At 41.9% G+C, this 12,990-nt stretch overlaps 1 protein-coding gene across 1 annotated transcript in view; it reads left to right on the top strand.

The window, feature by feature from the left end:
* Clip4 (CAP-Gly domain containing linker protein family member 4) overlaps positions 1-12,990 on the top strand; it is a 70,268-nt gene that overhangs the window by 26,723 nt on the left and 30,555 nt on the right. The window contains exon 8 of the mRNA XM_032908954.1: positions 1,509-1,644. Coding sequence (XP_032764845.1) covers positions 1,509-1,644 — 136 coding nt within the window. The remainder of the gene's footprint in view (positions 1-1,508; positions 1,645-12,990) is intronic.

The raw sequence follows: 12,990 nt of genomic DNA, 5'->3' as shown, positions 1-12,990 counted from the left end.
TTTGAATCCCATTGGAAATCTCGCTTGCCACCATGGAGTAGTCTCCTTAATGCTGGCTTTGGTTGGTCTGACATGTGGTAAAGTTGCTTGTGTTTGTGTTCAAGTGGGATATTGGTCTGTAGTTGCTGTGTCTTGACCAGTTAAATGTCAAGGTAATGTTGACATCAATGCCTCGGGAACCAGTGTCTCTTCACTCAGATTTTAGGAGAGCGTGTATAGAATTTGTATTTTGTCCACACATTTTTGGTAGAATTTACCATTGAGGCCATCTGCCTCTAGGGACTTTTTTCTTTTTTTCAGTTTTAAATTACAAATTCCAGTGTTAGCTTTTTTTGAAAGTTCGTATCTTCTAAGCAGTTGGCAGTGTTTTACAGCGTCCTTAAAATGGGCAGACACAGCCGTTTGCCTCATTGTCTCATCCTGTAAGATGGAGTTTACAGTGCTCCTCTTGTTACAGATGTTGCCAGTTTGTGTCTCATCTCTCTTTAAAAAATTGTTTTCTATTTAGAGGTTTGATACTTTTTATTCTTCTGAGAATGTGTTATTGGTTTTATTGATTTTCTGTTCTTAGTTTAATATTCAGCATTCACCCCTTTCTCTGGCTTTAGGTCTTCACAGTAGTTTGTGGAGGTGGGAATTCAATCGATTTTAGGCGGTTTCTGAGGCACACGGTCCTCTCTAAGCACTGCTTTTGCTGTTTTCCCGTGCACATTCTGACATTCATTTTCACTCAGACTATTTATTAATTTTCCTTAATTTTTATTGGAAAGAAATTCTATTTTTTCTCTTTCACTATGGGTTATTTATACTTACTTGGTGCAGGTCTATGTTTTGGAGATTACCATGTATCTCCATGATAATGGTTTGTAGAACTCCATTCTGCTTCAAGAACATATTTTGTGTGATTTCTGTTCTTTTTTTTTTTATTGATTTAAATTTTTTTGTTTGCTTTTTATTGTATGTGTGTAGGTGTTTTGCTTACATGTATGTATGTGTGCTATTTGTGTGATCTGCTCTTCTGCTTCAGCACGGTACCTCAGATTTCATGGAACTGCATCTACAGACTGCAGTGCACTGCCGTGTGGTGGGCGCTGGGACTTGAACCTGGGTCGGTCAATGTTCCTAACTGCTGAACCACCTCTCCAACCCATTCCTCTGTATTTGTATGCTTCTGTTTGGGGCGGAGTGCTCTCTAGATATCAGTTTAGTTGAATTGGTTTGTAGCTTGCTTCCTTTCTCACTGATTTATGGTTGGCTCGATCTGCTGGGAACTGAGAAAGGTTAGCCGAGTCCCACCACAGTGTGGACTTTTCAGTTCTGTCAGGAAAGAACTTTACCTAGGAAGGATTCATGTCTTTCCTATAAACCCCTTTTCCACTTAAACATATCGTTGGTAAACTTTCTTACTCTAAAGTCTGCTTTGATAGACGTAGAAAGTGATATTAAGAATAGGGTGTTTAGAGTTACTAATAAGACTGAAAACCTGTTTGGATTTATATTTTTTCTAGGTTGGAACATTAAGATTTTGTGGAACAACGGAGTTTGCAAGTGGGCAGTGGGCTGGCATTGAACTGGATGAGCCAGAGGGGAAAAACAACGGCAGTGTTGGGAGAGTCCAGTACTTCAAGTGTGCCCCAAAATATGGTAAGACCAGGGCTTGGTGGCCACTGCTGAGTTAAACCTCACCCTTCCTTGTAGTTCTAAACTAAGCCTTTCCTGGTTACTCATAAGAGGGTGAGGGTTGTGGGTATTCGGTTGCATGAGCTGCTGTATCTCCTTTACACTGAAGAGGAGGACAGGGAGTGGTGCTCTTAGAGCCGAGGGTGGTTGGAAGGGGAAGGTCACTGAGACATTGAAAAGGTTTTGCCAGGGTCGGCCTGGCATTGGGCCAGGCATGGCTCATCCTCCCCGAGGAGAGAAATGCTGGGAAGATGTTTTTGTTTTCTCAGAAAGGAGAAGTGAGGTCATTTGTAAGGAGAGGGGACTGGGGATTGTGTGGAGGTGAGAGAGAGAGGGACTGCAGGCCATTTCAGTGCAGTAGACTGGACAGGCATGAGATACCAAAGGCTGATACTGTCATGTGCACACGTAGGCTGCAAGGCTAAGTTCTCTTCTCATCATGGCTTGTCAAACTGTTTGGGAACAGGTGCCCATTAAGCACAGTCTGGTTTATCAGGGTTGTTTCTTCTAGAATGTTCCACCAAAAGAAGTCTGCAGAAGAGCTGAGGCCAGATAAAGCAGAGACACTAGAGTGACAGATTGGTAGATCTGTGGTGGCCAGGGGAAAAGTGAGGATGTGACAGGAAGAGAGTCCAGGAGAACACCCTGGGATCCCAGGGTGAAGGATCGAGCGAGGTTGTGGGGATTTCTAGTTAACAGGGGCCCCAGGCACCTGATAGTGACTGGTCGATAGGGAATGTGAGGGATTGGCTCGTTCTTTAGGAAAGGAAATCTGCTTATCTGCCCTGGTATTCACCAGGACTGATCGTGTCTGCGCGCGCGTGCGCATGTGTGTGTGCATGTATGTGTGCATGTGTGTGTACATGTGTGTATGTATGTGTGTATGCATGTGTGTATGTGTGCATGTGTGTGCATGTGTGTGTGCATGTGTGTGTATGTGTGCATGTGTGTGTGCATATGTGTGTGTGTATGTGTGTGTGTGCATGTGTGTGTGCATGTGTGTGCATGTGTGTGTATGTGTGTGCATGTGTGTTGTGCGTGTATGTGTGTGTGCATGTGTGTGTGTGCATGTGTGTGTGCATGTGTGTGTATGTGTGTGCATGTGCATGTGTGCGCGTGCATGCATGCACGGGAACGTGTGCGCATGCCATAGGTGTCGTTCCACTGGGTCTGGGGCCTCAAAGAACCATGAAGAATTTGAGAAGTTATAAAAGCAGGTGAGACCAGCTCCTGAGCTGGCACAGTCCTTTCTCATTCTGACAAACGTTGGTTTAAATTCATTCCCATCTGCCCCTCCCCCTCTCCTCACCCTCTTCTCGGTTCCCTCTCCCCTCACTCACTCCGATGGCGTCAGTCTGCTTTGCTCACTGTGTCGCTGATGTTCCCTCTGACACTGTCTCTGCAGTTGCTCAGCTCAGTGGAAGTGGGGACAGCTGACTGGTGAGACTGTGGGGCTTGGGGTCTGACTGCTGGGGTGGGGTCAGCATCACCTCAGGGCTGGGGCGGGGTCATGCTCACTGGTCCGCTCCTCTTTGGCCTCTGTGAAACCAATACAGGATCCCAGGGGTTTGTGTCAGGACGGAGTGCTGATAGATATATAAACTACCTGGGCGGGGATTGATCCCCGAGCAGCCAGCTCTTATCAAACCGCCAGAATTCCTGTTTCTTTCTGTCACACACTTGTCTTTATATATTTTACGTACAAAAAGGCTCAGTGTACCAGGCTTGAAAAATCATAAAACAGGAGAAAGAGGAAAACAATCACTCAAATACTTTTGATACCACTTTTAAGTAATTTTTCTTTGACAATTTTACATATTTAAGCAATATATTTTGAACACATTGGCCCACCATTCCTTTCTCCAGCTCTTCATAGTGTCCCGTTCATACATTTGCTCTGTTTAATAACTGCATATCCTATTATGATTTGTGCAAGTCTTTGAATATTGTATGAAAATTGATTTTTTTTAATTATTTTATTTACATTCTAGCCATTGTCCCCCCCTTCTGGTCTCCCTCCCACAGTTCCTTATCCCACTCCTCCTCCCCCTTGCCTCAGAGAGGGTGCTCCTCTCCCACCAGTTCTCCCCCTTCCCCTGGGGCCTCAAGTCTCTTGAGGATTAGGCACATCTTCTCCCACTGAGGCCAGACCGGGCAGTCCTCTGCTGTATATGTGCTGGGAGCCTCCCGCCAGCTTGTGTAGGCTCCTGGTTGGTGGCTCGGTCTCTGGGAGCTCTCATGGGTCTGGGGTAGTTGAGACTACTGGTCCCCCAGTGGGGTTGCTTCTTCAGTCCTTCCCCTAATTCAACCATATGGGTTCCTGACTTCAGTCCAATGGTTGGGTGCAAGTATCTGCCTCTGTCTCAGTCAGCTTCTGGGAGAGCCTCTGAGAGGACAGCCATGCGAGGCTCCAATCTTCAGTCTCTTTTCCATTTTTGTCCCTGCAGTTTTTTTAGACAGGAACAATTCTGGGTCAGAAATTTTGACTGTGGGTGGGTTAGTAACCCTGTCCTTCCACTAGAGGTCCTGCCTATCTACTGGAGATGTGGTCTCTACGAGTTAGCTCTCCTCACTGTTGTGCATTTTGGTTAAGGTCACCCCCATTAAGTCCTGAGAGTCTTTCACCTCCTGGTCTCTGGTACTTTCTAGAGGGTCCCCTCATCTCCCCCTACCCCAGACTATATTTCCGTTCATTCTCCTGCCCCTCTGGACTTTTCTCCTGCCCCCAACCCCATACCTGATCCTGTTCTCCCTTTCCCCAGCTCCCTTCCCTCTCTCATCCAGGTTCCTCCCTCCTTCTGCCTCTCCTGATTATTCCCTTCCCCCTTCTAAGTGGGATTAAAGCCTTCTTACTTGGGCCTTTCTGCTTATTACACTTCTTACAGTCTGTAGGTTATATTCTGTACATTCGGCTAGTATCTACCTATCAGTGAGTATATACCATGCTTGTCCTTTGGGTCTGGGTTAACTCAGGATATTTTCTAGTTCCATCCATTTGCCTGCAAAATTCATGATGTCCTCGGTTTAAATAGCTGAATAGTTTTCTGTTGTGTAAATGAACCACATTTTCTTTATCCATTCTTTGGTTGAGAGACATCTGTGTTGTTTTTAGCTTCTGGCTATCACAAATAAGGCTGCTCTGAACATAGTGGAAAGTGTGCCCCTGGGTATGGTAGGGCATCTTTAGGTTATATTCCCTAGAGTGGTATAGCTAGGTCTTCAGGTAGAACTATTTCCAATTTTCTTAGGAACCTCTAGACTGATTTTCAGAGTGGTTGTACCAGTCTGCAATCCTACCAACAATGGAGGAGTGTTCCTCTTTCTCCACATCCTCATCAGCATTTGCTGTCACCTGAGTTTTTGATCTTAGCCATTCTGACTGGTGTGAGGTGGAATCTCAGGGTTGTTTTGATTTGCATTTCCCTTATGACTAAAGACACTGAATAATTCTTTAAGTGCTTTTCATCATTCGAGATTTTTCTGTTGTGAATTCTCTGTTTAGCTCTATACCCCATTTTTAAATTGGGTTATTTGGTTTTTTGGGAAGTTAACTTCTTGAGTTATTTATATATTTTGGATATTAGCCCTCTATTGGATGTAAGGTTAATGAAGATTTTTTTTCCCCAGTCTGTAGGTTGTGGATTTGTCCTGTTGATGGTGCCTCTTGCCTTACAGAAGCTTTTCAGTTTCATGAGGTCCTATTTATCAATTGTTGATTTTAGAGCCTGAGCCATTGTAGTTCTGTTTAGGAAATTTCCCCCTGTACCCATGAGTTCAAGGCTCTTTCCCACTTTCTCTTCTATTAGATTCAGTGTATCTGGTTTTATGTTGAGGTTCTTGATCCAGTTGGACTTGAGCTTTGTTCAAGGTGATAAATATGGATCTATTTTCAATCTTCTACATACAGACCACCAGTTAGACCAGCATCATTTGTTGAAGATGCTTTTCTTTTTTCCACTGTATATATTTAACTTCTTTGTCAAAGATCAATTTTCCATAGTTGTGTGGGTTTATTTCTGGGTCTTCAATTCTACTCCATTGATGGACCTGTCTGTCTCTGTACCAATACCATGCAGTCTTTATCACTATTGCTTTGTAGTGCAGCTTGAGGTCAGGGACAGTGATTCCCCCAGAGGATCTTTTATTGTTGAGAGTTGTTTTGATTATCCTGTTTTTTTTTTGTTTTGTTTTTTTTTTCCATATGAAGGTGGGAATTGCTCTTTCCATTTCTGTGGAGAATTGGGTTGGGATTTTGATGGGGATTGTTTTGAATCTGTAGATTGCTTTTGGCAAGATGGCCATTTTTATTATGTTAATCCTACCCATCCACGAGCATGGGAGATCTTTCTATCTTCTGAGGTCTTCTTCAGTTTCTTTCTTCAGGGACTTGAAGTTCTTGTCATACAGATTTTTCACTTGCTTTGTAAGAGTTACACCAAGGTATTTTATATTGTTTGTAGCTATTATGAAGGGTATTGTTTCTCTAATTTCTTTCACAGCTTGCTTATAATTTGTAAAAAGGAAGGTTACTGATTCGTTTGAGTTAATTTTATATCCTGCCACTTTGCTGAAGTTGTTTACCAACTGTAGGAATTCTCTGGTGGAAATTTTGGGGTTGCCTATGTATACTATCTTATCATCTGCAAATAGTGATATTTTGATTTCTTCCTTTTGAATTTCCTCCTTTTTTTTTTTATCTCCTTTTGTTGTCTAATTGCCCTAGCTAGAACTTCAAGTACTATATTGAGTAGATAGGATAGAGTGAGCAACCTTGCCTTGTCCCTGATTTTAGTGGGATTGCTTCTAGTTTTTCTCCATTTGATGTTGGATGTTGGTTTGCTATATATTGCTTTTATTATGTTTAGGAATGTGCCATGAATTCCTGATTTCTCCAAGACTTTTAACATGAAGTTAAATTTTGTGGAAGGCTTTTTCAGCTTCTAATGAGATGATCATGTGATTTTTTCCCTTGAGTTTGTTTATATAACATATTATGTTGATGGATTTTCATATGTTGAACCACGTAAGATGAAGCTACTTGATAGCTGTGAATGATGGTTTTGATGTGTTCTTGGATTCTGTTTACAAGAATTTTGAGTATTTTTGCATCAATATTCATAAGGGAAATTGGCCTGAAGTTTTCTTTGTTTGTTGGGTCTTTGTGTAGTTTAGGTATCAGTGTAACTGTGGCTTCGTAGAATGAATTTGGTAGTATTCCTTCTGTTTCTATTTTGTGAAATAGTTTGAAGAGTATTGGTATTAGCTTTTCTTTGAAGGTCTGGTAGAATTCTGTATGGAAACAATCTTGTTTGAGACTTTTTTTGGTTGGGAGGGTTTTAGTGACTCTTTCTATTTCCTTTGGGGTTATGGGACTGTTTAGTTTACCTGATCTTGATTTAACTTTGGTATATTGTATCTGCCTAGAAAATCATCCATTTCATCTAGATTTTCCAGTTTTGCTGAGTATAGGCTTTTGTAGTAAGATCTGATGATTTTTTTTTAGTTTCTTCAGTTTCCATTGTTATATCTCCCTTTTCTTTCATTTCTGATTTTGCTAATGTGGATACTATCTCTGCGCCCTTTAGTTAGTTGGCTAAGGGTTTGTCTATCTTGTTGATTTTCTCAAAGAACCAACTGTTGGCTTTGTTCATTCTTTGTGTCATTCTCTTTGTTTCTAAATGGTGGATTTCAGCCCTGAGTATGACTATTTCTTCCTGTCTACTCCTCTTGGTGTGTTTGCTTCTTTCATTTTTAGAGCTCTCAGGTGTGCTGCTAAGTTGCTTGTTGGAATCTCTCTAATTTATTTATGAAGGTACTTAGTGCTATGAATTTTCTAATTAGCACTGCTTTCATTGTGTCCCATAAGTTTGGCTATGCTGTGTATTTGTTTTCATTGAATTCTAGAAAGTCCTTAATTCCTTTATTTCTTCCCTGACCAAGTTATCTTTGAGCAGAGAGGTGTGCAGTTTCCGTGGGTGTGTGAGCTTCCTGTTGTTTTTGTTGCTATTGAAATCTAGCCTTAGTCCATCGTTATCTGATAGAATGCATGGGATTATTTCAATCTTCTCATATCCATTGAGTCTTGTTTTGTCTCCAATTATATGGTCAGCTTTGGAGACGGTTCCAAGAGGTGCTGAAAAGAAGGTATATTCTTTTGTTTTGGGGTGAAATGTTCTGTAGATATCTGTTAAATCCATTTGGCTCATAACTTTTGTTAGTTTCACTGTGTCTCTGCTTGGTTTCTGTTTCAATGACCTGTCCATTGGTGAGAGTGGAGTGTCGAAGTCTCCCACTATTAATGTGTGTTTTGAGTTTTAGTAAAATTTCTTTTATAAATGTGGGTGCCCTTGTATTTGGGGCACAGATGTTCAGAACTGAGACTTCCTCTTGGTGGATTTTTTCTTTGATGAATATGAAGTGTCCTTCCTCATCTTTTTTGGTAACTTGCTTAAAAGTCTACTTTATTGAATACTAGGATGGCAACTCCCACTTGTTTCTTGGGACCATTTGCTTGGAAAACTTTTTTCCAGCCTTTTATTCTGAAGCAGTGTTTGTCTTTGTTACTGAGGTGTGTTTCTTATATGTAGGAAAATGCTAAATCCTGTTTACATATCCACTCTGTTAGCCTGTACTTTTTATTGGGGAAGTGAATCCGTTGATGCTGAGAGATATTAAAGACAGATTGTTCATTCCTATTATTTTTGTTGCTGGAGGTGATATCGTGGTGTGTGTGTGTGTGTGTGTGTGTGTGTGTGTGTGTGTGTGTGTGTGAGAGAGAGAGAGAGAGAGAGAGAGAGAGAGAGACTTCTGTTTTTATTTTTTTTGTGAGATATTTAATTATTCATGTTTTCTAGGTTGTAGTTACTCTCCTTGTGTTGGAGTTTTTTTTTTCCAGTATCCTTTGTAGGGCTGGATTAGTAGAAAAATATTGTTTAAATTTGGTTTCTTTTTGGAATATCTTGGTTTTTCCATCTATAGTGATTGAGAGATTACTGGGTATAGTAGCCTGGACTAGCATTTGTGTTCTCTTAGGGTCTGTATGACATCTGTCCAGGATCTTCTGTTGAGAAGTTTGGTATAATTCTGATAGGTCTGTCTTGATAGGTTTCTTGGCCTTTTTTTGTTACAGCTTTTACTATTCTTTCTTTGTTCTGTGTATTTAGTGTTTTGAATATTTATGTAACAAGAGGATTTTCTTTTCTGGTCCAATTTATTTGGTTTTCTGTAAGTTTCTTGTACATTTATGGTCATTAGGGAAGTTTTCTATTATTTTGTTGAAGATGTTTTCTGGCCTTTGTACCTGTTGTTCCTGATCTCTTTCCTAAGTTGTCCGTCTCCAGGGTTGCCTCTATCTGTGTGTGTGTGTGTGTGTGTGTGTGTGTGTTTATTTCTATTTTTAGGTCTCAGACTGTTTTGTTTTTTCCTCTATGCCTCTATGAATTATTTTCATATTTCAATAGATGTAATATATAATTGTTCTTGGTAAATATATAATTCAAGAACTAATTATAAATCATATATTTTATTCCTTTGGAAATGTTTATGTTTTTCTGTTCATAGTTATGAAACGCATTAGAGCTTGCTGACTAGTGGAACAATGTCAAGGCTTTGGTTCGAATTCTCCTCTGATAGCTTCTCTTGGCAGCTGCCAAGCTCAGGAAGGACAGGCTCAAAGCTTCCAGTCACCCACAGGGCAGGGGCCAGACAGTTTATGGTAAGGAGTGAGGTTGTCAGCAGAGTCTCACGGTTCCAAGGAGAGGCCAGCAGAGTTTGGGGGTGATATAATATGGAGAATGCCCATGAGCCCTCCAAATACTTGGAGGCAGGTTGGTGTGTTGGGGTCATGTGTGGCGTTGTTTAAAACTTAAGGTTGCCCTTCTTGCTGAGAAAGCTTAGTGTACTGAGGTAGGGCATTGCTGAGGTACAGGGCAGGGTACAAGGGTAGAGGGCAGGGGAGTTGGAGATTCCCTGGCAGATCAGAAGAGGTCATGTTAGTGTCTTCTCAGGAGGTTCTCTCTTCCTCTTATCTCTACCTTTCTTGTGCTTCTTTTATGCACCTTTAGTTCCTATAAGCGCCGTGGCTCACCTCAGGGTTACTTTGATCAGTTTGTTAGCTTTGGCAATACTATTGTTTAAATTGTAGCCATTTAATGGTTGAGTTCATACTTGCGGGTACTATTATTTTTATGCTTTCCAATGCTTGCAACAGTAAACACATGTGTTTAGCTTGATAGATTGAAGGCTTATTCAAAGGCAAGCCTACCCTCCTTCCCTGGTTCTTTGGAGGCCGAACCTTTTTAGAAGTCCCCAAGCTCTGTCTTCTGATATTAGTGTTTATGTTTGTAAATAGTCTATTATATGGCTCATTCTTGATTTTCCCCAGCTTTAGATACCTATTGACTTCCTTCTGTGAGGGGAAAGACTAGTGTTTGTGAAGCACACCCTTCTGTAGCATTCTGAGAGGACTCACAGGAGTAAAATGAAAACCATCCATTCTGGTCGTATGCTTCTCTCTGCCGTATTTCACATGAAGTTTGGGATAAGGAGCGGGAGATTGTAGCACCCGTCCCCGTAGTATTTTGAAGGCTGTGTTATCTAATGTAGAACTTTGGTAACTTTTACTGTAAAGGCCAGAGATTGTCTCCTTTGTGGATATCATGGTCTGTCATTGCCCAGCTCCACTGTTACAGTGAACCAGCAGCCACAGACAAGTGTAGAGGTGGACATGGTTCTGTGCCAGGGCAACCACAGAGCCCAGCGGTGGCCAGGATGCATCTCACTGGCTGAAGTTTGTCAGGTGCTTGCTTGGGCTTCTCGGATTGCTGCTTAGGAGTTTCAGGGTCTGTCTTCTTCCCCCCTCTCAGAAGCTTCCATTTTTCTCCTTTAAAAAATAAATTTCTCTTAGAATTTATACCATTTTTATTCATTGCTGGTGTTCTAATAGGATTAGGCATATTAAATGGTCCACATTTATCTGAGAATTTACTGCTTTTCTTTTTAAAGAGAGTAAGTGTGTGCACTTCCTTTTGGTCAACCTCACAGTTTTGTGTCAGCCTCTGGGGGAAGCCAGTGGGTATGCTGGGTTACCAGGCAACAAGGGTGACTGCTCACTATGCTTGCTGTGGACTGTGTATCCAGCCGTAGCTTAAATATAGTCATGGATTACCCAAATGCTTGATTATTGATGATGATGATGATGATGATGATGATGATGGTGGTGGTGGTGGTGGTGGTGGTGGTGGTGGTGGTGGTGATGATGATGATGATGATGATAGACACACAAGATCTCTGCAAATGAGGAATTGTGTGTAATATAATTCTTTTAAGTCATTAGAATTAAATATTTGATTATCCTTTGAAACAAATATATTTCTCTGTGGAAAAGTTCAGAGATCATGAAAGAAAAACCACATTTCCCCTCAATTTAAGAAGAAGAAGAGAAGGAAGGGAGGGTGGTGATGGTACATACCTTTAATCCCAGCACTCAGCAGGCAGAGACAGGCAGATTTCTATGAGTTCAAGGCCAACCAGGCCTACTAGGACAGCTGGGGCTACACAGTAAAACCCTGTCTCAAAAAAAAAACCAAAACCAACCAAACAAACAAACAAAAAAACAGAAAGAAAGAGACAGACAGACAGAAAGGAAAAGAAAAGAAGGACGTTGGGCTGGGGATGTAGCCTCAGTAGAGTGCGTGCTGAATGTGCTTGAGGCCTGGCTTTCATCCCCAGCACCACATGAGGTCGATGAGATGGTGTGCACCTCATATCCCAGCAGGAAGTTGATGCAGGAGAACCAGAAATTTAAATTCATTCATAGATATATAGCTAGTTTGAGGCCATCATGGGTTACATAAATTCTCGTCTCAAAAAAACAAAAAATGAGGAAGTAGATCAAGTATTGAACATCATCATGATATTATTCACACTAATCAAATAACTTAGAAATACAGTTTGTACTCTACTCTCATATATATGTTTTAATTTTAGGCTCTTTGGTTTGATTGCCTATATCCTCACAAAGTTTCCCACAGATTTAATTCTATCATTTAATAATAGTGAGTTTTTTCTTTTTTACATTTGTGTATTATTGCCAGACAATTACATTTCTTTCTCCTAGGAGTATCCCTGTAGCATGGCGGTAAGAAATCAGCACATTTCGATAAGCTACACATACTTGGGTCTCTTGCGAGCTGTCCTTTTCTTACACAAGCAATACCACATAGCCTGTGTATGCACCTCTATGTTTATTTCATTTTTTGATTTATGTATTTATTTATTCTGATCTCAGCCCCCCTCTCCTCCAGGCCCCCCTCACATAGCCCCTCTCCAGCTCTCCCCTCTTCCTCTGAGAAGGGGGAGGCCCCCCACTGGGTACCAACCCACCCTGGCACATCAAGTCACTGCAGAAATAGACACATGTCTCCAATTGAGGCCAGACAGGGCAGCCCAGTTAGGAGAACAGGATCCACAGGCGGCCAACAGAGTCAGGGACAGTCCCTGCTCCAGTTATTGAGGGACCCACATGAAGACCAAACTGTCCCTCTGCTCCATATGTGCAGGATGGCCTAGGCCCAGCCCATTATGCTCTTTGGGTTGGTAGTTCTGTTGTTCCCATTTCTCGAACCCCAAAAGACTACCTAGGAGCTGATTCTGGTATAATCGAACCAGGGTCTTTATTCTAGCTCAAGCTTGGGCTACGCCTCAGATGCTGACACGGCGGGATGGGGGATGAAGCCTTCTCAGTGGGACAGGGTTTTACAGGAAATGGCAAGCAATCGAGGGGGTTTCTAGCCTGGCACACATCTGAGGGGCACACATCTGAGGGAGGGTCTGTTATAGAATTTTGTTGCCCTTTAAAATAATAGGCTGGTGCTATGAGCCAAACCATAACTTAACTAACCTGACTTCTGCTTTCCTCCTGATTGGTGGTTGTTAGGAAGTGAAGTGTAATCTGGAGGTGCAGGTTTGTTGGGGGTAACCTAGGAACTGGTACTAGAGATTCAATCTTAGGTCAGGTTCTCTACGATCTGAACCCAAGATCTGGTCTCTCAGTTCAGTCTCTGGGAACCCCCGAGTTCCCAGGTTCGTTGACTCTGTTGGTCTTCTTTTGGAGTCCCTATCCCTTCCGCGTTCCTCAACCCTTCCCATAACTCTTCCTCAAGACCTCCCAAGCTCGGTCTAATGTTTGACTCTAGGTCTTTGCATCTGTTTCGGTCAGCAGCTGCTCTCAGAGGACAGTTATGCTCCTGTCTGCAAGTATCATCAGAAGTGTCAGAGATTGGTTCTTGCCCATGGGATGGGTCTCAAGTT

Source organism: Rattus rattus, chromosome 7 (assembly GCF_011064425.1).
Source record: "Rattus rattus isolate New Zealand chromosome 7, Rrattus_CSIRO_v1, whole genome shotgun sequence".
In the NCBI taxonomy this organism is placed as follows: Eukaryota; Metazoa; Chordata; class Mammalia; order Rodentia; family Muridae; genus Rattus; species Rattus rattus.
This window is presented reverse-complemented; position numbering and strand designations above follow the sequence as displayed.